Here is a 25,766-nt window from a genome sequence, read left to right as displayed (position 1 = left end):
ACAGGTAGGAAAAAAAGTAATTTAAACAAAACGAGGGTAGGAAAAAAAACAATACGACAAAAATCATTTCACAGACATATATTTCCAGACAAAAAAGATTTTACACCCACAAAATATATGTACGTAGAATTATTCTTTGCTTAATTGACACTGTTTTTTTTTATATTTGTTAAACATTACGTAAACACAGTTCGCCTAAATATAAAATAATGGTTGTATAAAAATCACTTTCCAAATTTTGTAAACCGAAACTCTGGGAGATCTTTTTTTTTATAAGGCACGTTTTTCGCGCCACACTGAGATCTACATAACATATTTTTTTGGAATTCTACGCCTTTAAAAAAATTTACTAAAAAAAAAAACTTATAATACGCAAAAACAGGCAACCGGACGTCATTAGAAAAAGAACCACGTGAAAATTAGCTGTAAAAGGTTAGTTAAATCAAAACTGACATTCGGTCACTATTATTGTGAAATGTTAACTATTAATTTCAAAAGCTAAACGAAACCTAATTATTGTAACATCTTAACACGTAAACAATTGCAATGTTCGATTTGACATCGCGAGATGGAAGCTTATTTCGCATCTTTAGAATTAAAGTGGCTTAACTAGAAATTTTAAGAAAATGAATTACGACGACATTGAACTACTTACAGACATGTATTGTAGAAGTTTATAAAATTAAGTTTTTAAAATTCAAAATTATGATTTTTATTTTTTTATTGCTTAGATGGGTGGACGAGCTCACAGCCCACCTGGTGTTAAGTGGTTACTGGAGCCCATAGACATCTACAACGTAAATGCGCCACCCATCTTGAGATATAAGTTCTAAGGTCTCAAGTATAGTTACAACGGCTGCCCTACCCTTCAAGCCGGAACGCATTACTGCTTCACGGCAGAAATAGGCAGGCTGGTGGTACCTACCCGCGCGGACTCACAAGAGGTCCTACCACCAGTAAATTTAAATTTTAGTCGAGAAAAGGGCAATGTATACTTTCCGTCTCGTTGAAATTAAGCGCATACTTTAATCTTTCAGGTATGCGCTTTAAAGCTTAAAGTATTAAAATCGAAACTGTACAAATTACAATTCTTCAATTACATTTTTGGCGTTTACCAAAAAAACAAGAATTTCGGATTAAGGCAATTCAATTCTAAAGGTGCAATTTGGTTAAAGCGACATTACTGGAGAGCCATTCAAAATTTTAAATTTAGTAAAAATATATTTTTATTTTTTATTTTTTATTGCTTAGATGGGTGGACGAGTTCACAGCCCACCTGGTGTTAAGTGGTTACTGGAGCCCATAGACATCCACAACGTAAATGCGCCACCCACCTTGAGATACAAGTTCTAAGGTCTCAAGTATAGTAAATAATATCATAACAAAAAAAAATCTTCAGCTATTTGAATGGAGTAACCTTAATTAATATTCGATTAAAACATTAAACTGTTGATGCTAATACCAAATAAAACGGACCTTAAATTACAAAGATAAATGTCACACGTAAGTGAAATGTCGCTTGAACCCCCTGGATATAAGTATAAACTTAAGAAGTTTCGTTTTCATCGTCAATGGATAGACAGAGATAGAGAATATGCTCTATTGCAAACTAAAACAAAAAATATTAAGCGAAATATCGATTAAACCAAATAATCGTTTACCTATCGACATATGAAAAACTTTATGTGGGTTCAATAGTAGTTTCGTCACCGGCACCAACATACGTCACAATTAATAGATACTTGCAGCCTATATAGTATTAGTTTGTATGAAAAATAAAACACGTCCGGTTCCCTGTTACGCCAAAATAATACGTCTAAAAATTATGGGTAGGTACTTCATTAACATCTTTTAAAATCGTCGTATTTTAAGCACTACCCGCTAAAACCTATTCCGAGAAAATTTTTTTTTTAAAACGTAAGACATATAATTTTGAGCGAGATCCAAAGTGTAATGAAATTTGACAAGTACATAAGACATCGATTTACGTAAAGCTAAAATTATAAGCTAAAGTGAATGTGAAAATTTAATGATAACATACTAAGAACATAGGTAATAATAAAAACAAAATGCGACAATACAGGACACGTAATGCAATAATAAATTGAAAGTTGTCATAGTTCGATCAGCCATTTTGGACCATAGAGAAAAATAAAACGTTTTTAATGGACACGCTAATCCGAAGTGACTTCATGCTTTTATCTCCGTTATTCCGTAAGTAATTGTTATTAAATTGATTGCTATTAAAACAAACAAAAAAAAAAAAAACATTTAGATAACCAATAAAATTGTTACTTCGATAATTTGCTTCTTCGTTTTTATTAGTAATTATAAATAAGTCTTAAAGTATAGAGCTTAAGACTTAAAGAAAAAATAAATGCCATTACTGAGTATCGAAGTGGTTCTTAGTACATTTGCTTTAAAAAAAGATAAACTATCATACTCTGAACTTTTGTAGCTATCTTCAACAGATGTTAAGAGGTCATTTCGTTATAAAATAAGTTCAAGTATATTGATTTAATTCTATTAACTGATACGATTTGTTTTAGAAAATTAAAAATAAATAATGATTATAATGTATCAATTAACACAACTAATGACAGTTCGAAGAAAAACTACTAAAAAAAATCGATTTAAAAATATTACTATTATTATTTTTCGATTAAAAAGGGAAAGGCATGCGAAATTTAATGAATAAAACGACAGTATCATTTAAATTAAAACGTAGACACATACGAGAAATAAATTTTCAATAATAAGTTTTTTTCACTCTCGCCACACTCAACACATACGGTTTACCAGTCTTCAACAGAATTTATCACAAAGATATAAACACTACACTTGGCCACGAGTGCTTGACATACTAAAAAGTAATATGGTAACAAAAAATTTATGTAGAAAAAAATGGAACGCGCGTATCTGTTCTATTGACGTATTGTTGAAATATCAGAAAATTAATCAATTAATTCCCCTAAATTTTTGATTGTCAGACGCCATATTGTATTTATTTCTATTTCACTGTCACAACTAAGACAAGTATAGAAAGAAAGAGAGACAAGAACTAACTAAAACTCCAGGGACAGTTCGATGAAAAGGAAAGAAAATACACAGATTTCACCGTTAAGAATTTCAATTAAAACCATTAACTAGCGTACTGGAAACGAATCGAATTTTAAAAAAAATACGTTAAAATTTATTAAGATGTTAATAATGGATTGAACACTCGAAGCCAGTACAAAACCCTCAGCTATGAGCAACCACAGCTCTCGACAACCATGCCGGGGATCGTCCCATATATTATGTTGGAGTTGTGGTCGAAATACAACATCGAGATGCTGGTCATCCGCCTCGGCGCGCAACACGGGCCCACGCTGCCCTGGGGCGAGGACAGATGTATCAGATGCGTGTGAGGGTACTTCTGCAGGAAGCTGTACGGACATTCCCCGCTGCAATAGTTAGCTTCGTAAAATTTCGGAGCTATTATCCAATCCCAGCCGAACTCTTCGAAGTTCACGACGAGGGGATAGCGGCAGCAGCGGACTTCCTTGGTACTCTCCGTGCAGTCCATGACGACGGTACGCCGTGTACGCTTATGCGTGTTGTCCTTGAGACTTACTTCTATATATGGCATCTGAAAGAATAAGTTAAAATTTGAGTATATATGGCATCTTTTTTTTATTGCTTAGATGGGTGGACGAGCTCACAGCCAACCTGGTGTTAAGTGGTTACTGGAGCCCATAGACATCTACAACGTAAATGCGCCACCCACCTTGAGATATAAGTTCTAAGGTCTCAGTATAGTTACAGCGGCTGCCCCACCCTTCAAACCGAAACACATTACTGCTTCACGGCAGAAATAGGCAAGGCGGTGGTACCTACCCGTGCGGACTCACAAGAGGTCCTACGACCAGTAAAAAATCTGAAAGAATGAGGTCAAATTTGAGTATTCTATATATGGCATCTGAAAGAATAAGGTAAAAGGACAATGCCCAAAAGTGGGCCAACTTTATGTCAAAACTATTTGTACTTGAAAAACTATGCCTTATTTTTTCAAGATGTTTAGTTTATGTATCAACATTTCTTTCAACCTGGCATTGTTTTCCAAAAAATAAATTACTTATTTGATAACATCCCAAAACTATCCATGCCATAATTTTTAAATTCGCCAATAGGCAAAGGGCTTAGCCCATACAGCCTTATAGCAAACCTATATGCTGTCAAACGAAAGAGTTGTTTGTGACTTGAACAACAAATAAAAAAAAAGAAAGCTAATGCTTATAATTCACAGGCTTCTTAGTTTATTTTTGTTCAATTCAATATTTATATATTGTAATAATAATTATTACTTAAAACCATGAATTATTTAATATTTTTAGATATTAATGATTCCATTAGTAAAAATATCAATGGCCTACCATTACTCTATTCTTATTATATATGATCAGAGAGTTTTGGCAGCAACCCGAGTGAAGCGTCACTTGAATTTTTATTTTAATGTTTTTTTAATAGTTTATTGTGTAATTTGTATTATTTGTATTTGTAATATTGTGTATAAAAGGTCTGCGTAAGCTCATGCTCAGTCAATGTGATATTCGTCGAGTTGACGTCAAAACTCCCAAAAAGCAATAAAAAGAGATACACCGGCTTTTTATTGACATGAAAAATATATAACTTCGACAGACTAGGCTGTATAGGCTACGCTCTTTGCCTGCTTATTGGTGAATTTAAAAACAACAACAACAATATCGTTGCCGGCTTCCGGATTTTCATTTCATTTTATTATTATTATGAGGATATAATAATAATAAAATGTACGTAAGGGCTTATTTCTAGCAACATTAACCACAATTAACTTATTTAATACTGTAAATAATTATGAGAGCGATTATTGATTTCGAAGAAAACAATTAACAACTTCATTTTAGCTGCAGAAAAAAACAGATTTCTTTTAAACCTGGGTGAGAATATAAAAATAGTTTCTGAATATGAAACGATATTTCTTTGTCTATCAAATTAAGTTAAAACCATCATGACAGGACAACTTTTTTTAGGGGCCCAAACGCCCATAGAAAATGGGCATTGTCCTTTGAGTGCTTCCTTTGCATTTGCTAGACACGTTTCATCCACACACGAAAAGAGGAAATTAAATTTTAAACGTCACAGCAGCAGACATCTTAAAAAATATCAGCATATAAATAAATAAATAACAAACGAACTTGAAGAAAATAAAAAATAACTGTCTATTTTTATTATTATTTTAAACGAATAAAACACTTTTGGCCTCGCTATTACTACCGGGTTTTCGTTTCTAGAAAAATATATTATTATGTACAATTAAGGCCTATGAAATCAAAGGCAGCTAAACGCCTTAATGTCGTAAAATGGATTAACAATGGCCCTATCTTGTTTAGTTAGTTGAACACGCTTTAGTGTTTTCATGTTATAACACATGCAGCTAAATCTCTAACAAATTCAGTTCAAATATTTAATTTTTACTCTGTACTAAGTACTAATAAACGAAGTTTTATCATTTAATCAGATTATTAGTAATATTCTCATTCTTTATAAATCTGCTTTAAAATAAATAATATCATAGTTATCCGAACAGTTATTTCAGTTTCTCAAACCGGGAGTGTTGCTAACACTGGCCCTAGCAAGAGCAGTACTATTATGGATCGGGAGGATCCGTAATGACCTTTTTAGGGCCGATTTTTGTAGTTTATCTGAATATTTGACAGACTTGGATTTAGCTGCCTTTGATTTTATAGGCCTCAATTACCGTTGCTGGACTAGGGTCTGTATTACGACATAAGCTAATCGATGACATGGAGAATACATACATACGACTATGAAAAACTTTTTGTTTGTTTGTACGTATTACAAAACGTATGGTACGATAGAATATGGAATCGTCGTGGCCTAAAGGATAAGACGTCCGGTGCATTCGTATGAAGCGATGCACCGGTGTTCGAATCCCGCTAGCGGGTACCAATTTTTCTAATAAAATACGTACTCAACAAATGTTCACGATTGACTTCCACGGTGAAGGAATAACATCGTGTAATAAAAATCAAACCCGCAAAATTATAATTTGCGTAATCACTGGTGGTAGGACCTCTTGGGAGTCCGCACGGGTAGGTACCACCACCCCGCCTATTTTTCCGCCGTGAAGCAGTAATGCGTTTCGGTTCGAAGGGTGGGGTAACCGTCGTAACTATACTGAGACCTTAGAACTTATATCTCGAGGTGGGTGGCGCATTTACGTTGTAGATGCCTATGGGCTCCAGTAACCACTTAACATCAGATGGGCTGTGAGCTCGTCCATCCATCCAACCAATAAAAAATAAATAAAAAAAAAACCGTTATATAACTATTTGATATACTTATTTTACAAAATAGTTCAAGGTATGTACGGTTGAGGAGCAATTGATTTTTGTCAAGTTTTATTTGCTACGTCATGTTGCTACATACGATGAGCAGAGGTCACGGCATAATAAAAATAGCTTTTGTGCCGCGTTTTTTTTTGTTGTAATTATTTCATATTTACATAAATTATATATTCAGTTCTAAGTCACCATGGAGACTGTAAAGTAATGGAAACGAAAAAAAAATTAGTAAATTATGTAATGACAATAACATAAAAGACGACACGAAGCCGTATGTGTAGTTTTAATTAAGTAAAATTAAGTAGTTTTTGTACCGAATGTTCCATGGGGAGGGCTCTGAGGAATTGTTTGAGATGATACCATCATCTCGTTTTTACTATCGCACCGCTTGCCACCAGAGTAGAGTTCATCCATATTACCTGGAGCCACAGCGTTCATCCACAGTGCGTTAACAGAGATCTTTTTTGCCACGTACCATCTGGCTTTGGAATGAGCTCCCCTCCACGATGTTTCCCGAGCACTATGACATATCCTTCTTCAAACGAGGCTTGTGGAGAGCACTTAACGCTGGCATTGCTGAAGTCCATGGGCGACGGTAACCACTCACCATCAGGTGGGCCGTATGCTCGTCTGCCTACAAGGACAATAAAAAAAATGTCTACAGCTCGCGTAGGTGATCTAAAGAGAATACTATAGATCTCACGGCCATGGTCGTCATCACATCGTCACTTTAGGAGTACCAACCAACACGCAGCCCAGGATAGAAGGCCCAATCAATTGCATCAATTCATCAGTTGTCTTACGAGAGAGAGACAGAGATAGCGCGAAAATTTCATAAACAAAATCAACACGTAACGTTTTAAGTAGTAAGCATGGTTTGAAAAACAAATTTGGATGTACCTTATATCCCGACTGGGCATTTTCTTTAAATCACTACATAGTATAAAACAAAGTCGCTTTCTTTGTCCCTTTATCTGTCTGTCCCTATGTATGCTTAAATCTTTAAAACTACGCAACGGATTTTGATGCGGTTTTTTTAAATAGATAGAGTGATTGAAGAGGAAGGTTTATATGTATAATAACATCCATTAAACAGTGGAGAAATCAATAATAATTTACAGTTTCCGAAGCGAAGCGAGGGCGGGTCGCTAGTACTAACATAAAATGGTAATGGTAATGGTAATATTAGTTTGTTCGTAAAGTTTTTATGTATTGAAAAAACAAAAATAAAATCATTATCCATCTTGTAATATAAATAAACGTTATGTGATTTGACAAGTTCCGGGTCGAATGTTAAAAAAAATGTTTAAAAAATTTTTTATGTAGGCTGATAAAAAAAAAAAAATTTTTTTATGAGAATAAATATAATATGTGCGTGTTCGAGTTAATAACGCGCAGTACACAAATAGAGATGCAATTAAAATAGAAAATGCTGTGTTTCTTGTTTTAATGACATTGCACATCCTAGACCACTATAACACGGTATAGGGGTTCGATTCAAAGTGAAAAGCTATAACTAGTGAACTTGTTCGTTTGTCGGTTTTCGGTACACATAACACAGGAGAAAATTTTAGATTAATGCCATTCAACCATACTTCGGCACTAGTGAATAAATTTCAGAAGCATTTATCATCTCAATTAAATTAAAAATAAACTTTGCTAGAGAGACTAGTCGTCGTGGCCTAAGGGATAAGACGTCCGGTGCTTTCTTGTTGAGCGATGAACCGGTGTTCGAATCCCAGGCGGGTACCAATTTTTATAATGAAATACATACTCAACAAATGTTCACGATTGACTTCCACGGTGAAGGAATGACATCGTGTAATAAAAATCAAATCCGCAAAATTATAATTTGCGTAATTACTGGTGGTAGGACCTCTTGTGAGTCCGAGCGTGTAGGTACCACCACCCCGCCTATTTCTGCCGTGAAGCAGTAATGCGTTTCGGTTTGAAGGGTGGGGCAGCCGTTGTAACTATACTTGAGACCTTAGAACTTATATCTCAAGGTGTGTGGCGCATTTACTTTGTAGATGTCTATGGGTTTCAGTAACCACTTAACACCAGGTGGGCTGTGAGCTCGTCCAGCCATCTAAGCATTAAAAAAAGTAAACTTAATCGCTAAGTCACATACACGCTGTTCAACACAATTTGTTTATTACGTCTTGTATATATTAACATTATTTTCACAACAGAAAAACATTCCTGCACTACTAGAGCAGACAGAAGAAAATTACTATTATTATTATTATAGCTCCCTATAAGAAGTAGGGAGAGAGAGAATATTTTATAATAGTGACAGCTGAAAATATAAGTATTATTGTATAAGTATTTTATTATATGATATAAGTGTTATTAATTTTTAGTCTTGGAAGAATTCCTCGTGATCTAACAATTAAGATGTACATAGTTAGTAACAAGCAATACGACTATACCGGTGTTTGAATCCAGCAGAGAGGTACCAATTTTTCTAAGGAAATACGTATTAATTAAAAACGAACGATTTTCACGATTTAAAAAAAAAATCTTATCCTCATCAGAAAATTTCAATACAAAATCAATGAAATAGATATTCAGAATTTTTATGGACCTATCATGCAGATTATGATGACAGACAGGGTAGATGGTTGACGTCTCAGAGGATGCGACCGCACGAGATGGATGGACCAAATTCGATCTTCGTACGTGAAAAAATGATGCAGTGGGAGAGTCACGACCCTCAGTAACGAGGAGAGCGACGGGTGGAGGATCATAATATAACAAAATAAATGCTCTTGGCAGCGACAGTTTGGAAAATGTAAACAAAAAATAATAGTTTACAAAAACTAACAGAATACGCTTTTATAGAAAATCCAACTAAAAAATAGAAAATAAATTTTAATAAATTTGAAGTGAAATAAAAGTGTATTAAGGAGCTTTTCAGGATATTATAATTTTTTTTTAAATATTGAATTGTCATTGGTCCTTAATAAGTATGCCAAATTTCGAGTTAATCCGACGTTTTGAAGGGGGTCAAAATCATGTTCAAATATTCCGTTACATACTAACATACATACGTCTGAAGAAATTTTTTTTTTTTTTTTTAATGCTTAGAAGGGCGAACGAGCTCACAGCCCACCTGGTGTTAAGTGGTTACTGAAGCACATAGATATCTACAACGTTAATGCTTCACCCACCTTGAGATATAAGTTCTAAGATCTCAGTATAGACGGCTGCCCTACCCTTCAAACCGAAACGCATTACTGCTTCACGGCAGAAATAGGCAGGGCGGTGGTACCTACCCGTGCGGACTCACAAGAGGTCCTACCACCAGTAATTACGCAAATTATAATTTTGCGGGTTTCATTTTTATTACACGATGTTATTCCTTCGCCGTGGAAGTCAATCGTAAACATTTGTAGAGTACGAAATTGGTACCCGCCTGTGGGATTCGAACACCGGTGCATCGCTCAACACGTATGGACCGGACGTCTTATCCTTTAGGCCACGACGACTTCAAAATTCAGCTAATAAAAGCGTATTAAAGATCATCGACGTACAAACAGCTATAACCGTTAATAAAGCATTAATTTTCATTTTCAGTCCTAAATTCGGAGAAGCAATGTGGAAAATAACATCTTATATCAACTTCAATATATTTTTTCAGTGCATAACACGAAATTTTTGTTCATCGCACATATTTCTGCGTCGTAATTATCTTGATAAGGAAATAGATTGACCCAGTTTTTGTTGAAATGATAAAGTGATCTTTGTCGCTTATTGTAAAAAATACTTTTTTGACAACTCCTCATTTCTGGTTCTGATAACGTCAGTATGTAAATCATTACATGTTACTACGCAGCGAATGTGTATTTTATAATGTGTACAATTATATTTACGTAGACACATTAATTTTAATTGTATAATACTGTATAATGTAATAATGTATTGTATTTTTACTGGTGGTAGGACCTTTTGTGAGTCCGCACGGTTAGGTACCACCGCCCTGCCTAATTCAGCCGTGAAGCAGTAATGCGTTTTGGTTTGAAGTGTAGGGCAGCCGTTGTAACTATACTGAGACCTTAGAACTCATATTTCTTGTGGGCTGGATATACTCAAAGATCGTACAATGCTCTCCGTGTTCAATACAATAACGCGTTTAGGGTGCTGGTGGTGCTGCCCCGCTTTTGTAGCGCATCAGGGATGTTTGCAGACGCGCACATAGATTGTTTTTACGCTACCATGCGTAAGAGGTGTGCATCTCTGGTAAACAGAGTGAGGGCCAGCTCCAACAGTATCCTGAGCATGATCGCAAGCAGGCTGGACTGTATATACATGGGTCGCTGTGGTGCCATCTCCCATGGGATGTTACCACAGTAATTCATTGTGATCTAAATATAACTACTAACATAGGTCAAGTTATTAACAATTTATATGCGTCATGGATACTTGAAATAAAAACATTATTATTATTATATTTCGAGGTGGGGCATTTACGTTGTAAATGTCCATGGGCTCCAGTAACCACTTAACACCAGGTGGGCTGTGAGCTCGTCCACATATCTAAGCATTAAAAAAAAAAATTTAAAAAAAAAAGATATTAAATTTTTTATTTATTTATAATAAACTCTATATAGATATAGATTGCCACTGGTGGCGTTGTCTACGACACAAGCCACCAGTGGTTAGGACTACAGAGTGAGAAACCTCCTCACAATGCGTGCAGTGTCGAGGATAACTGCTTTCTGTATTAACACAGAGAACATTCTTGAGCGATACGCAGAAAGGTTGGTTTCTCCCTCCGTAGCCTTATAGTACGCTCGCATATATATTGTATTATTTTTATTAATGAACTCACCAATGCATGATTTGATTCCGAGCTCGGATGTGGTACGACTAGTCCAATCCGATCGCTCGAGTCTTGTACTCTCGCAACTATAGCTAAACTCTCCCTGGGCAGCCTACAGAACTCCTCCACCATCGTCGTCACGTTCACTTTCAACCACTTCCCTAATTTCAACTCTCTTCTTGTCATCATAACCGAATTTTCAGAGTACAGTACCGACGCCTTCCCACCCTGACTGTTTCGCGTCACCCTGCTCACTTGAAGGTTTATCGTGAAGAACTCTTCGGGGTCGAAGGTGGTGTTTCTGTTGTCTAGCTCCTGGACGTGAAGGTTTAGGACCGCCTCGTCGAGTTCGTTCTGTAAGACCTTGTTGCTGAGGCGGAAGTCTATGACCTTCAGGCCCTTGAATACGCTATGCCGCATTATGTCTGTGGACACAACAAAATCAAAATAAGCAGATGGAACTTGGTAAAAAAAAATTGTATGGACATACACATTTCTCTAAGAAAACAGTTCGTTCGTATAGGGAATTACGGTGAATGCATACAAAAAAAAAATCGAAATCCTGAATAATGAAAACTACATTTTTCAAATGTAATCTTAAACTTTTTTCGTCACGGCTCTACAAAATCTCTACAAAGAGATTGTACACTGTACAATACTATCAAATTCGTTTCACGTCACATTCGCATTCAAAAATCTCATACTTCGGTCATTTCATAGATTATGGACGCAACAGAGCCGCCACTCTGAACGCCATAAGCCTGAAATGCCCAAACATACATCACCGCACAGAGTTTGTGAACGTTAAAAATTTGATAGCACTGCTTTGTTTATTTTAGCCAGCATTTATACTACGTAGCATTTCTCTTAGGTCTTGGATGCAAGAATAAAATTCATGAATTTGGAATGTATGTAGTTTCTTCTGTGTGTGCAGATCCCATTGTATTCGCCAAAGTATCTGTAACAAAAGAAAGGAGATTTTTAATCACAGAAAAACAAGAGAAGTTTAAATTAGTAAATATATGGTTCGGTTTTCGGGAGTCCTAGATTCAGTTAAAACTATTTTTTAATCTTGCGAATACTTTACTATAACGTTATCCACGTAACATGAAAGATCCCACAGATACAGCCCACTGAGCTTCTCGCCGGATCTTCTCAGTGGGTCGCGTTTCCGATCCGGTGGTAGATTCTGCGACACACTGCTCTTGCTAGGGCTAGTGCTAGCAGTGTCGACAGGCTTGAGCCCCGTGAGCTCGCCTACTACTTCGGTGAATCTAGAATAACCCCTTGAGGTTACTAGAATAGGGAGGTATAAAAAAAAGTGAGAGTAATTTACTATAAGGTTACTTTAGCTTTTAGATTAGGGTTTGATATAAGTAAACCATCAAAACCTATTGACAGAGGCGTTGGCGCAGTAGATAGGGCCCCTGACTGTAGGGCTGCGGATCGTAACTTCGATTACCCCTACAGACAAACAGTTTGCTCTTCACCGAGTGGATAATATCTATATAAGTATATTCCAGTTCCGATGGTACATGGAATTCTAGTTTCTGAGATCAATCACACTTACACATTCATCCATTTCGATAAAATATTGTTAATAAACTTTAACAAATAACCGTCTGGATTAACTTTTTATCTTAAATATTGTTTTTAAATTTTGATATGAAATAAATTTCATTGGAAAAATCCGCACTAAAACCGAAAGCTGAGAATTATTACTAAATCGGCGGCCGTCAGAACTTGATCGCAAACTTAATGCTATAAACATTCTACCATAGAATTATTATAATTAATACAAAATATAGAAACCAAATAGTATTTCACATAGTAAAACTGTAATGTATTAATAATATTCACCCAAACAAACTTAAGTACAAAGATTTTTAAAGTACACTTTTATACCGGTTTGAAAATAATTCATTTAATAATAATGTGGTATAATATTACACGGTATATTAGAATTCAAAGAATCGTTAAGCAATAGAACGAACATTATTAAGTACAAACAATCATTATTATTATACAATTGTTATTATATCAAGAAAAATATTAAAACATTTAGACGTTAACTTAGTTATAGAAGTCTGGTAGTTCATAATTTCTGAGGAAGCACGACTCCAGACACGGAACTGGGATAATTGAGGCTCTCGAACATGAGTGAAGAAACTCAATGTATAGAGAAATAAATAATAGTTTAAAAAAAATAACAAAATACGCTTTTATAGAAAATCCAACTAAAAAATAGAAAACAAATTTTAATAAATTTGAATTAAAAATAGTGTAACAAAAAATTATTTTAATGTAAAAAAATCTTCTTTTATATTTAAACTTTTAATGATACCAAAACCAGCCAGATATAAATAGTATAGCCAAAGAGATTTTATTACAAGTTCATACATACTATAATGCGAAAAGATTTTTTCCCCAACATATTACATACGTCTGAAGCTAATTATTAAAAAAATAAAAGCGTATTAATGAACAATAATTTACAAAAGTCATACTCTACAATCTAAAACTTCTGCAATAATAAATTATTTATTAGTGCAGAAGTTGGAAGGAAAATAAATTGGATTTCAGTGAAATCATCAACGATTTTTCGGCGAAAGAAGCTCGGAAGGAATTTTACTGTTAACGAACGGATCGTTAACACTAAAATTTAATTTCAGGTACATAATTTTTGTCTCCGATTATAATTATGTATGTTTGTTTAATACATAGAGAATCTACGTGGCTTCACAATACATTACTTATTGGAAAACTCGACTGAAAAAATAGTTCATTTTATTTGGAAAATTATTTGGGGTCAGCGGGCCTCCGCGCCTCTGTTGACCCGAGGCCTCCAGACCGCTAAATTCAGCGCTGAATAAATATGCACTAGATAGAAGAAAGAGGATAATTTAAAAACGATACTGTAAGGCAAGGTGTAGCCAGCCTTAGAAGTCCTTAAGAACCTTAGAATGAGTCGGTTGGACGAGATACGCTCTGCCTTAAACACTTGAGATCACAATATCATCCACGCAGCCGAGGATCCTAAACTGGCACAAGATAGTCCAAGAGATTCAGTGAAATCACGACCCTCTGTATTGAGGATTATCGATGCAAACAGGGATATATTTTCACTAACAAAACTTAAAATTTTAAACTCAAAAAAGGAGCAGGTTCTCAATTCGACTGTATGTTTTTTTTTATGTTTGTTATCTCATAACTTTGGGTGACGCGATTTTGATGATTCTTTCTTTATTAGAAAGCTGACACTACCCGCGTGGTCTCATTTAAATTAAGTCAAGTTCTGATAATGGTATCCATGAGAAAACCATATAAGTCTTAAATTTGCACTAAGTACGTGCGCGACAAATAGATGAATAACTCAATAACTCAATATCACGCCAACCGATTTCGATGATTATTGTTTTTAGTGTAATATATTAATTTGTTTTGGAATATCTTTTTTTTTTACTATTTGAAGTCGGTTTTTGTTAAAGCACGTCTATTTACAATTTATTTATCAATAAAACTAAATCCCCTAACCAAATCGACATAATTTTACGACAATACCATTATTAAACAATATTTACAAATATAACACTGACCTACAACTGATCGTGAACTGTGCGCGATCTGTGTCTGTCATCAGAGAACAAGGTTCGTTCAATAAAAATAATTCGCTGAATACTTTCGGAGGTATGTTTTTAAAATTTCGCATTCGAACAGTAAGCACGTTCAGGGTTATCGTGATTAAGCCGAAGTATTATTGGATTTGCGAAATTGGAATTTTTTTAGAATCGAATGCGGTATGGTTTTACGTTTTAAGATTTAGACACTTCGTCTTATTCTTTTTTTTTTATTATTGCTTAGACCTGACGTTAAGTGGTTACTGAAGTCCATAAACATCTACAACGTAAATGCGCCATCCACCTTGAGATATAAGTTGCAAGGTCTCAAGTATAGCTACAACGGCTACCCTACCCTTCAAACCGAAACGCATTACTGCTTCACGGCAGAAATAGGCAGAGTGGTGGTACCTACCCGTGCGAACTCACAAGAGGTCCTACCACCAGTGAAAAAGATAAAATCTAGATAAAAGATAGAATAATAAAATAAATAGATTTAACGATTGATTCTGTAATGGAATGTTTAATTAGGCTAAGACAACATCTAAGTAAATCGCAATGAGGGACAACACAATTTAAATCCGGTATCATCGTAAAACAAAAGCACGAGACAAAAACTAAAGTCTGATTAAGTTGTTGAAAATCAAAGATTAGTTGATTGCAATTTGTGTTTAGGAGTCTAAGCGGAATATACAAAAAAACGGGGGTACGTACCGAGTCACGTCGAGCATCTGAACGACGTCCAGATAAAAAGTTAGCGATCGCCCGGAGGTGTTAAAGAAATATCTAAAAATAAAGAGTTCGTTCATCCAGTTAAGAAGGTCGCCACTACCCACTTGCGCGGAACATACCACACTTTTCTACACGATAAATCTGCGGAATACCTCAATGTTTGCCTTCGCATTTGACAGGCGATCGTAAATCTGTCTTCGGCTGTTTGGAATCAAGCTAAATTTGTTGTTAAATACCAGATGCCGGTTTCCATCGAAAATAATTATTTTGTTAATTTTTTTTTTCTTTCTTAATAATAATTCAACTCGAATTACGTACGTTGGAAGATGAATCTAAACGTTTCAGAAATAATTGGCGCCGTTGCTAACAGGATTCTTATAAATTTGCATCGCCGACCTACGTAAGTACGTAATGATGCGGCCGTGAATTGTATCCTGCGGGCTTACACTAGCATAATGACTCAGAGACGGGATTCTCTGGTTAGATCGAGCACTGAAAGTGGTAAAAAAAAATGACACCCAAAATTTTACAGACGTCCTAAAGTATTTCGTTCCATTTACAGAATTATCGGCGTAATCGTCACGAGCGATGCGTATGTGATCATAGCTTGAGAAATGAGGTTGAAATCGCAGCTGTTAGTAGCTGTTAAAGACAATAGTTATTATTTTTTCTTTTTTTATTGCCCGAGTAGGCAGACGAGCATATGGCCCACCTGATGGTGAGTGGTTACCGTCGCCCATGGACTTCAGCAATGCCGGGGGCAGAGCCAAGCCGCTGCCTACCGCTTAATACTCTCCACAAGCCTCGTTTGAAGAAGGAAATGTCATAGCGCTCGGGAAACACCGTGGGGGGGAGCTCATTCCATAACCGGATGGTACGTGGCAAAAAAGATCTCTGGAAACGCACTGTGGATGACAGCAGTGGCTCCAGGTAGTATGGATGAACTCTACTCCGGTGGCGGACGGTGCAGTGGTAAAAACGAGATGCCGGTATCATCTCGAACAATTCCTCAGAGCACTCCCCATGGAACATACGGTACAAAATACAGAGGGAACCGAAGTCCTTCCGCAGACCCAGAGGTTCCAAACGATCCGTGAGAATGGGATTATCAACAATCCGAACGGCCCTTCTCTGTATGGAGTCAAATGGAAGAATTATAGGCAATGCTTAATAATCTTGCAAATTCATGAATTCTGTTGGTTTCATTTTCACTTCACGACTATTCTTTCGTCGCGGAGAATTATGCCAGCTTATGATTAATTCTTCGTTAAATCAAATAAAAAGAATAATTGTACTTTGAAGCAAAGTTTTTACCATAGAATTGCTTCGTTCTAAATATCGTTCAATACACGAAATAAAGCCATGTGTTGTTAATATTCACACGTCACCTGTCAGACGTGATGGACAATGAAAAACCCAACCGTCCAAGTGTCAAAAACAGATGAACCAAGTTACACCGGATGAATTGCGAACGGATTGTTCAACACATGTAGTTTGAGTAAACGAATAGTTCGGAAACCAGCTTTAAAAAACAAAGGAAAGTGGTATTGCAGGCTATTTCTTGCAAAAAAAACCAAAGTAATAAAAAAAAACGTTAATTAATGGATTATTAAATCAATGAAAAAAAAATATTTGCCATGCTTTTAAACGTATTCAAACTCATAACAAACTCCAGTTTTTTTTTCTGTTATTTTAACGACACGCAAATTTTTATTTTATTTTTTTATGATTGAGAGATTACTGGTGGCCCGAAGGCCTTTCCAGTTTCACCAGGACAGGTGGGCGAGCAAAGGCTCAGCCAGGAGGGGTGGGATTTGCTAACAGCTGCCCGAGCGCCTCCGAAGGAGACCTAACAACTCAAGAGCAACTGCTTCGCGAATGAATCTACTACCGGATCGGAATCGCGACCCGCTGAGAAGATCTGGCGAGAAACTCAGCGGGCTGATGCATGGGCTAGGTTGCACGTCGACCTCTTTGTCGAGTTCGACGAGTACGGTTACTGAGGTCCCTAAGCCTGCTCCTAGTATTAGAGCTGAAGGCATCTAATGCAAAGGTTATTGGATCTGATGGATCCGTAAGGACGTGTCTAGGGCGTCGACGGTGACTGGCTCCTGCATGATCAGGATTCGGTGAGTAGTCAGCGGCGGCAACGATAAGGCGATTATCATGACGCATAGCCTTATCGAAGTACCGTTCCGACGCTGACTTCATCTATTTCTGGAGACACGCAAATCTGAACTAAATATATACATACCTACATCTATATATACAAATACCCTAACTCATCAAACAAATTTGCATTCCAGCAAACGTATATCAGAAAGCGAATTAATAACAACGCGATAAAAGTTTTCCTATCTAGGGTTTAACGAAACCGTCACCCTATCTCTGTTCGACTTGTCAACCGTCGATATTCGTGTAAGTATGTACTACAAGTGTTTTCTTCTTCGAGTAGGGTGGCAAACCTCAAACGAAGTGTGCATGACGAGGGGCTTGTGGGACCTTCAATGTCTGCAGATGTTGTGGGAGGGCTGCGGGCCCAAGGGTGTTTTAGGGCCCTACCCACCAAACGACTCTTGCACTTTTTCACCCAACGTTGACATTCTGACCCTGATCAGAACCCGGGCTAAGATCCGACAGTAGGAGGGTTCTCGCGATCAACACTACAACCAGACTCGTGGCGTCACCCCGAGAACGCCCGACGAATGACACCAGTCTCCGTGGTATAGCGACCCGTCGGGGCGCCAAGGCGGTGGCGTTGGTGTCTCAGGATACCCCGCTGGGTCAGAAACAGCTTGCCGGGTCGGAACACGATACACATCCGACCGGGTTGCTCTACAACAGTACCTACGTTCTGCGGCGACAACGACGATTGCATACATTCCCGATCCTGCGGACAGAATGGAAAGCAGTCGACGGCGCCCCAAACACGTAATTTCGGATCCTCCCGAACCACTAACGGTGCTTTTAGGTACCTCAAGCACCGGTCATCGTTCTCGTCGAATCCGTCGCTGGCAACGAAGGGCTCGACGAGTAAATTAACCCCCAGACACAGCCCACTGAGTTTCTCGCCGGCCTCACTCTTCTCAGTGGATCGCGTTTCCGATCCGGTGGTAGATTCTGCGAAGCACGGCTCTTGCTAAGGTTTGTGCTAGCAACGTCGTCAGGTTTGAGCCCCGTGAGCTCACCTACTAGTTAAGGTTACGCTGAAATAGCCTCTCAAGGCTCTCAGTTTAGGTAGGAAAAAAAAAGACGACTGCAACGCGTCGTTCCATTCTCGTGGTGCCAGCGCGCTAGAGTGACGGTAGCGTGCGACGCAGCTTCGACTCCCTCAGGTCGCCCCGTAATCATCACCGGGAAGAAGCTACCTCATGGCAGGATCCGGAGCTGGACGAACGCCCTCCTTTGGCCTCGGATCATAGTGCTGAGAGGGGAAGAAGAACCTTTCTTCATCCGTTCCTTCTGCGATATAGTAGACTCGCAAAAGTTGAGCCTCATCGCCTGCCAATACTCGTCGCTGCTTTGCGAAACGGAGTAGTATGGGAATGTGTGTTCCGCCGTATCCTCAACGCTGGCCACTGCAGTAGTGGCACCTCGGCTTCGGCTCCCTCTGGGCGACGAGGTGCGGGTAGGGGCCGAAGCAACTGTGTCCCGTAAATACCTATGTCGCCCGGAAGGTGAGACGCCCTCGGTCAGGACTGAAGATATGGGTTAAGTATCCTTGTGGGCTTGAGCCGCTGGATCATCGAGTGAACTGAATTTAATCAATGACCCCCTGTAATAATCCAAACGGCAGTCGGTTTGTAGCGATGATTGCGGTCCCCAACTATCGGAACGGTATGTATTTATTATATTAGAGTAAAGATTTTTGCACACACATAATACGACTTGAATGTGGGACTTATGTGGGATTAAAATTAATGTATCGTGCTGGTGTGACGCTAACGCATTCTATCGGCTCTGCCGTATCGAGCAAATAGAAAAGGGATAGCCCAATAGATCATGAAGTAGAAATAGAGAATTTTGAGTTTGTTCGGCGGATATATGAGACGTGATTAGTTTAAGAAAACAGAGGAATAAATAATACTTTTAAAAAAAAACTACCTATTGAAATTGATTTGCACAACACCTTCCGTTACATTTATATATGCATGTGTACATACATATATCCGTTGCTAACAAAATATATCTAAAGCAGAATTAATATCACCATCTAAAATTCAAACTTAAACATATGCAAAGACGTTATAAAATTCATGAATAGTTTTATAAAACGTACTATAAATAATCTAATACACAAAGATACAAGACTCAAAGGTTAAATTATTCTTATCCAATTTTTTTTACATTACGTCTCAATAAATTCTTTATGTACCGAACTTCATGACCTACGGCATCTGTATTCAGTTTGTATAGGTCTACAAGCGGTAAGACCGACAGAATTAAATTAAAATGAGTTAGCCGCACGATGACATCATATTCACCAAAAAACGTTGCTTGCAAGAGCTATATTGTATATGTAAAAAACGCGAACCAAATTATTATGACATTTTTTATTTTTTATTTAGCTTAGTGTCAGAAATTATAGTACGGACATATGTTTTTTTGGGGGTGTCTATTTGAATAGCGCTCGTCCACACAAATTATCCCTACCCGGTAATTAATACAAGTAGTATCTGATTACCGATTTAGCAAGATAGTTTTCGCATGGCTGTGAACCGTTTTTGTTGTCGTCTCAGATTAGGAGAATCTAAAGACTATGTCTATCTAAAGATCTAATCACTCACTGAAGGCCGTCAAACTCCTTCTGACAGATCTCACATTTCAGACAAGAACGCATTGAATGCCAGTACCTTTTACTACCTATACTGATAGCCTTGAGAGGCTATTTCAGCTTCTCCTTGACGTGTAGGTGAGCTCACGGGGCTCAAACCGGGAGTCTTGCTAACACTGGCCCTAGCAAAAGTAGTGCTTCACAGAATCCACCACCGGATCGGAAACGCGACCCACTGAGAAGATCCGGCGAGAAACTCAGTGGGCTGGTAGTAACAATGCGAGCTCGCAATGCCGGCTTACTATCGCAGTTAGCTGATATAGTTAGAGATCTACTCACTTTCCACTGAATGACTTAGTCGTTTTTACAATATCCACAGGAATAAATGGGATGGTGTCATTCTAGGTAGATTGACAGACTGTCTTGCACAAGGAAACGGCCCTTGGCATTTGGTCCACCGGGACTATCCAATATCTCCAGACTTTTATTGGTTGTTGATTGTCTTTTAGCTTATTTTTCGCATACTTTTTAATTTGTTTTAACAGTTCAGTCGTGATAGATGAAGTTACGTTATCAAGACTAACTATGATATTATCAAATACAAGAGAAGCAAAAGAGTGTTTTTTCGGAACAAATTTGTGGATTGGAGAAGATCGCAAATTTAAACCCGTAAGGATACCATGTGTTTCTTCGTCTGTAACTTCCGTCGTCTAGAAGCTTCTGTCTTGTGAAGCGTCCCTATTATCCTCAATCTTGTGCGTCGCTTAAATAAATAAATGAATTTACTTTATCACCAATATTTTGGTGATTAAGTGTTGGCATACTTTGAGGACGTACCAAACTCTAATCTATCCATTTGGGCCGGAAAGCAATCACGCTCTACAATTTGATTCTTCTGTCGAATTCCAAAAGCGCTGCGTTTTACATCAACAGACTATTTTAAATATAACACAAATATATATTTTAATATATATTATATGTATATTAATTAATTAAATAAATGTAATACGAGAACGTTTAATTGCGTTTAAGAAACAAGTATAAGTTATCGACGTATTCGAGAATTGATTTATTACGTAAAAGTTTGACATCAAACCCGATAAAGTTTTGTAATTAGTGAATTTGAATTCTGCAAATGATAATTTGTAATTATCATTTGCAGAATCTTTTTACGCACTTCCTTGTTTGTAATTCTTATTCCTCTATAACATCTGATACTTATTCTTTCTTACTTCAAAAAGAACCACCGGTAGTATGTTTGAATATGCTTTTTTTATCAGCTTGACCTGTATCTATCTACCTATTTATGTAACGGAACATTTCAAAGTTCAACATTACAACATTTCAAATTTTCGTTGACTTCAACAAGTCTGTTTAACTGGAAATTTTCCACTCACCGAACTGGGCTCATGATAAAACAGTTAGCTTTATTATTTTTTCTCGGTATCGTCAGTACTGTAAAAAGGGGAGAGATGATTTGGTTGGTTTAGTTTCGTTTGCTATCACAGTGTGGGTTTTTAAATTTCTTGACGGAGAGCCTTGATCGGGACACGCTATATTCGGCATGGTATTATATCGCACACATGTGAACAAACTCAGAATTCGCCTAGTTTTATCAGAGCCCATAGCCATCAAAACGCATATATCGCCGAGATATGAAACACTCAATCTTAATGTGCCCTGTTCTACCCTTAATCTAATGGCTTTTGCCCTTGTAGGCAGACGAGCATACGGCCGACCTGATGGCGAGTAGTTACCGTCGCCCATGGACGTCAGCAATGTCAGGCGCAGAGCCAAGACGCTACCTACCGTTAAGTACTCTCCACAAGCCTCGTTTGAACAAGGACATGTCAGAGCGCTCGGGAAACACCGTGGAGGGGAGCTCATTTTAAAGCCGGTGGTACGTGGCAAAAATACCTTTGGAAACACACTGTGGATGAACGCAGTGGCTTCAGGTGGTATGGATGAACTCTACTCGGGTGACGGGCGGTGCGATGGTAAAAACGTTATGGTTAAATAATCGGGGACAAAGACGGACGCCTGGCCTTAAATTGGGATTGCCTTTACTATGGGATTCAGAGATCGGTATATACTACGTTTAAATATAGGATTGGAGTACTTCTAGCAGCTGTGGTTTATGCCAAAAGAGACTTTGGTATTCAATTAATTAACGTAAGCAAATCCACAAGGCTTCGTGTGTGCGTTTTTTTTTTATTGCTTAGTTGGGTGGACGAGCTTACAGCCCACCTGGTGTCAAGCGGTTACTGGAGCCCGTAGACATCTACGATGTAAATGCGCCACCCACCTTGAGATATCCGTTCTAAGGTCTCAGTATAGTTACAACGGCTGCCCCGCCCTTCAAATCGAAACGTATTACTGCTTCACGGCCGAAATAGGCAGCGTGGTGGTGGCGCGCGGATTCACAAGAGATCCTACCACCAGTTTGTGCTTGTTGGTCTCCGGTTAGACAAATTCGCACTTCGATTTTTACTTATCTTCTGATATTATACTCACACTGAAATTTGTTATTGCTGAGAGTTCGGTCACGAAATAAAAAAATCCAATTGATTTTATTAGAGTAAGCGTTAGGCTGCGGCTTGATTGTCCCTCTGTCGTTGCTGATGTCCATGAGCCACTTAATATTAAATACTTTGTTCCTGTCATCGTAGACTGTTAAAAAGAACTCAAGAGAAATAATTTAGTGCCTTTTGCTTTGGTGGTTATTTATAGGAGAGAACATTGTTTATTTAATATCAAATTATATTTTAATCAACAAATCTTTAAGTCTGTCACTACCCTAGATTAGGGACATAGGGTCGGATGTCCCCTAAATTCAACTTTTCATTAATATAAATGAACTATGACCCGGTGCCGGGAGGGGTATTGTAGAAATTGAGTTTATGTGATCAACTCATGTAATTATTCAGAGCAATCCCCTTCGAATACACATTTGGGAACGTGCTTATGATTCTTGAATTTTTGCCTATGGGATACTGTAAGAATTCGTTAATGAAATAGATATTGGAACAAGATCATATAATATGTATATTATTTGAGTATATATATCGACGCTTGAAAGGCAAATGTGACTAAGCGACAATAACTGCTTTGTACATAAATGATAGGCAATAACCATATTCGATGCGCAAAAAAAATTATTTCTAGGTCTCTTAAAATCATTTCAATCCTACAGCTACTAGCTAGATTCTACTACAGCTAGATTCGTTAAATTTTTTTTTTTTTCAGGTATTTCAACTTTAAATTAGTCTACTGTAAAGTTCACGCATTGTCGCTTAGTCACGTTTGCCTTTCAAGCGTCGATATAATCTCTATTAAAGGTTTTTTTTCGTTGCTTTTTTTATTGCTTATACCCCCTGGTATAGGTTTATTTGAAACGTATCAAATACATTATTTATGAACAAAAACGACGTTAGATTATTGAAGAGTCTTAATATCCCTTTTTTTGCGTTTTAATGTAGTCTATGTTTTTTTTTAGTTGTGTGGACGAGCTCACAGCCCACCTGGCGTTAAGTGCTTAGCGGGGCCCATAGACATCTACAACGTAAATGCCGTCCACCTTGAGATAAGAATTCTTAAGGTCTCCGTTTTTACAGTACAACAGGTGCAGGCAGAAATAGGCAGGGTCGACTATCCATGCGGACTCACAAGACATCCTACCACCAGTAAAGATTTTATTCAAGATTTTTAATGTTTTATTAAGATATCATGCTCATAAAAGCGTTCATTTGCGAACAGATTATGAAAATTCGGTACGGTACGGTATTTCCTCTTTACTGGTGGTTTACAGGACCTTATTACTGGCGGTAGGACCTCATGTGAGTCCGCTCGGGTAGGTACCACCGCCCCGCCTATTTCTGCCGTGAAGCAGTAATGCGTTTCGGTTTGAAGGGTGGGGCAGCCGTTGTAACTACACTGAGACTTTAGAACTTATATCTCAAGGTGTGTGGCGTATTCTGAGCATTAAAAAAAAGTATGATTTCGGAAAAACATACTTAGTTTTTTGTGTTATAAGTGTTTTAATATCCATAGTATTGTATATGCAGTGTGTTCCGATAAGACAAGTATTTGTAAAAAACCCGGGTTTTTTATTTTAGTTATTCAACTTAACTTCATTAAATTTTATAGATACATATGTATAATGATTGTACAAATAATTTGGACATTCGATATTAAATTAATATTTATTAAATCGGTCTCTTATTGAAATCGATCACTTAAATAATAAATTTCTTATAGATTTTTTAACGGACATTTTGTTTTTATTGTTAATTAGCGCTGTAAATACAGTCATGCGAATGCGCGTTTAATATGAAAAAAAGGACTTGAGATATCTAACACATTAGTAAAAAAAATATATTCATTCATATTTTAATCTATACATTTGACTTACTGCATCCAAAAAGTTAACAATTAAAAAATACAGATAGCAATATTTGGGGAGCAATTGAATAATATGCATTTGAAAGAAAAGAAAAAAAAAAGCAATACCTACCGAAATTGAAAAGGGCGCGCAATTCAAAAATAGAATGCGACACCAAGAAATAATTCACAATGCACGATAGGTAATCGAAAACTTTTCGATAACATTCCATTATTAAATTATTATTTTTTTTAATTCCCATACGCGGCAAATATTTTCGAATTTGACGCGCGCGCGCGCCATAACCGCTAGAGTTGGACTGGCCGAAGAAGACAAGCTGAACATGAAAAAGCGTGGGATATGATTGAATCATACATTCGCATTGTATTGTTAATGCTATTTAAAACTTTATCCCTATAATATAAGACGAGTTTTCGTGTAAACGAAACACACTAAATAAATCTACCTTTTTAATTTATCAATTCGTTTAATTATACGTTTAGTGATCGGCTATGAGAAATTAAGCTTTCTTGAACAATAAAATCGTTATTTGCTAAATTTGGAAAAGGATAAGAAATCGTAGAGACCATTTTGTCAATTTCTATATCGAGCTATAGAATGAATTCAGTGTTGTCTGGGCACTATGATATCCCTTTTAAATAAGGTATATAAGAAAGGTCCGGCAGGCAGTAGTTTGATTGTGATATTGCCAACATCCATCAACGACGGTAATCTTTTACAACTTGTTGGGCCGTACAGCCTATGAATTGTGTGCCGAGGGGATTAAAAAAAAAAAAAATTAATAAATAAGATTTACGAATTACCTAGTTTCAGATGCAAAACGCAAAATCAAATTGTAACTTCATAGTGGTGGCAATGTCGGCACACCACACCTCCCCTTACGCAGTGAGTTACCTAATTAACCAAAAGTTCTAAACTTGCCACGTCTACCAGATCGTGTGGGGTTTCTTAACAATGGAACGTGGAGAAAGTGGGTGTTGGGATAATAGGTGGCTGGTGTAACCAGAGGATTGGATGATGGATGTCCCTT

At 37.3% G+C, this 25,766-nt stretch overlaps 1 protein-coding gene across 1 annotated transcript; it reads right to left on the bottom strand.

Annotated features, from left to right (window-relative positions):
* Positions 1 to 62: 62 nt before the first annotated feature.
* On the bottom strand, positions 63 to 25,088 carry myo (growth/differentiation factor myoglianin). Its single transcript, XM_028169935.2, has 3 exons — positions 24,980 to 25,088; positions 11,221 to 11,636; positions 63 to 3,631 (listed from the first exon to the last, which is right to left on the bottom strand). The coding sequence occupies exons 1-3, from the start codon at positions 25,086 to 25,088 to the stop codon at positions 3,248 to 3,250; spliced, it is 909 nt and encodes a 302-aa protein (XP_028025736.2). The 3' UTR covers positions 63 to 3,247.
* Between the last annotated feature and the right edge of the window lie 678 nt (positions 25,089 to 25,766).

Source organism: Bombyx mandarina, chromosome A1 (assembly GCF_030267445.1).
Source record: "Bombyx mandarina strain Sakado chromosome A1, ASM3026744v2".
In the NCBI taxonomy this organism is placed as follows: Eukaryota; Metazoa; Arthropoda; class Insecta; order Lepidoptera; family Bombycidae; genus Bombyx; species Bombyx mandarina.
Note: the sequence above shows the minus strand (reverse complement) of the source record. Positions and strands in the feature narration are given on the sequence as shown.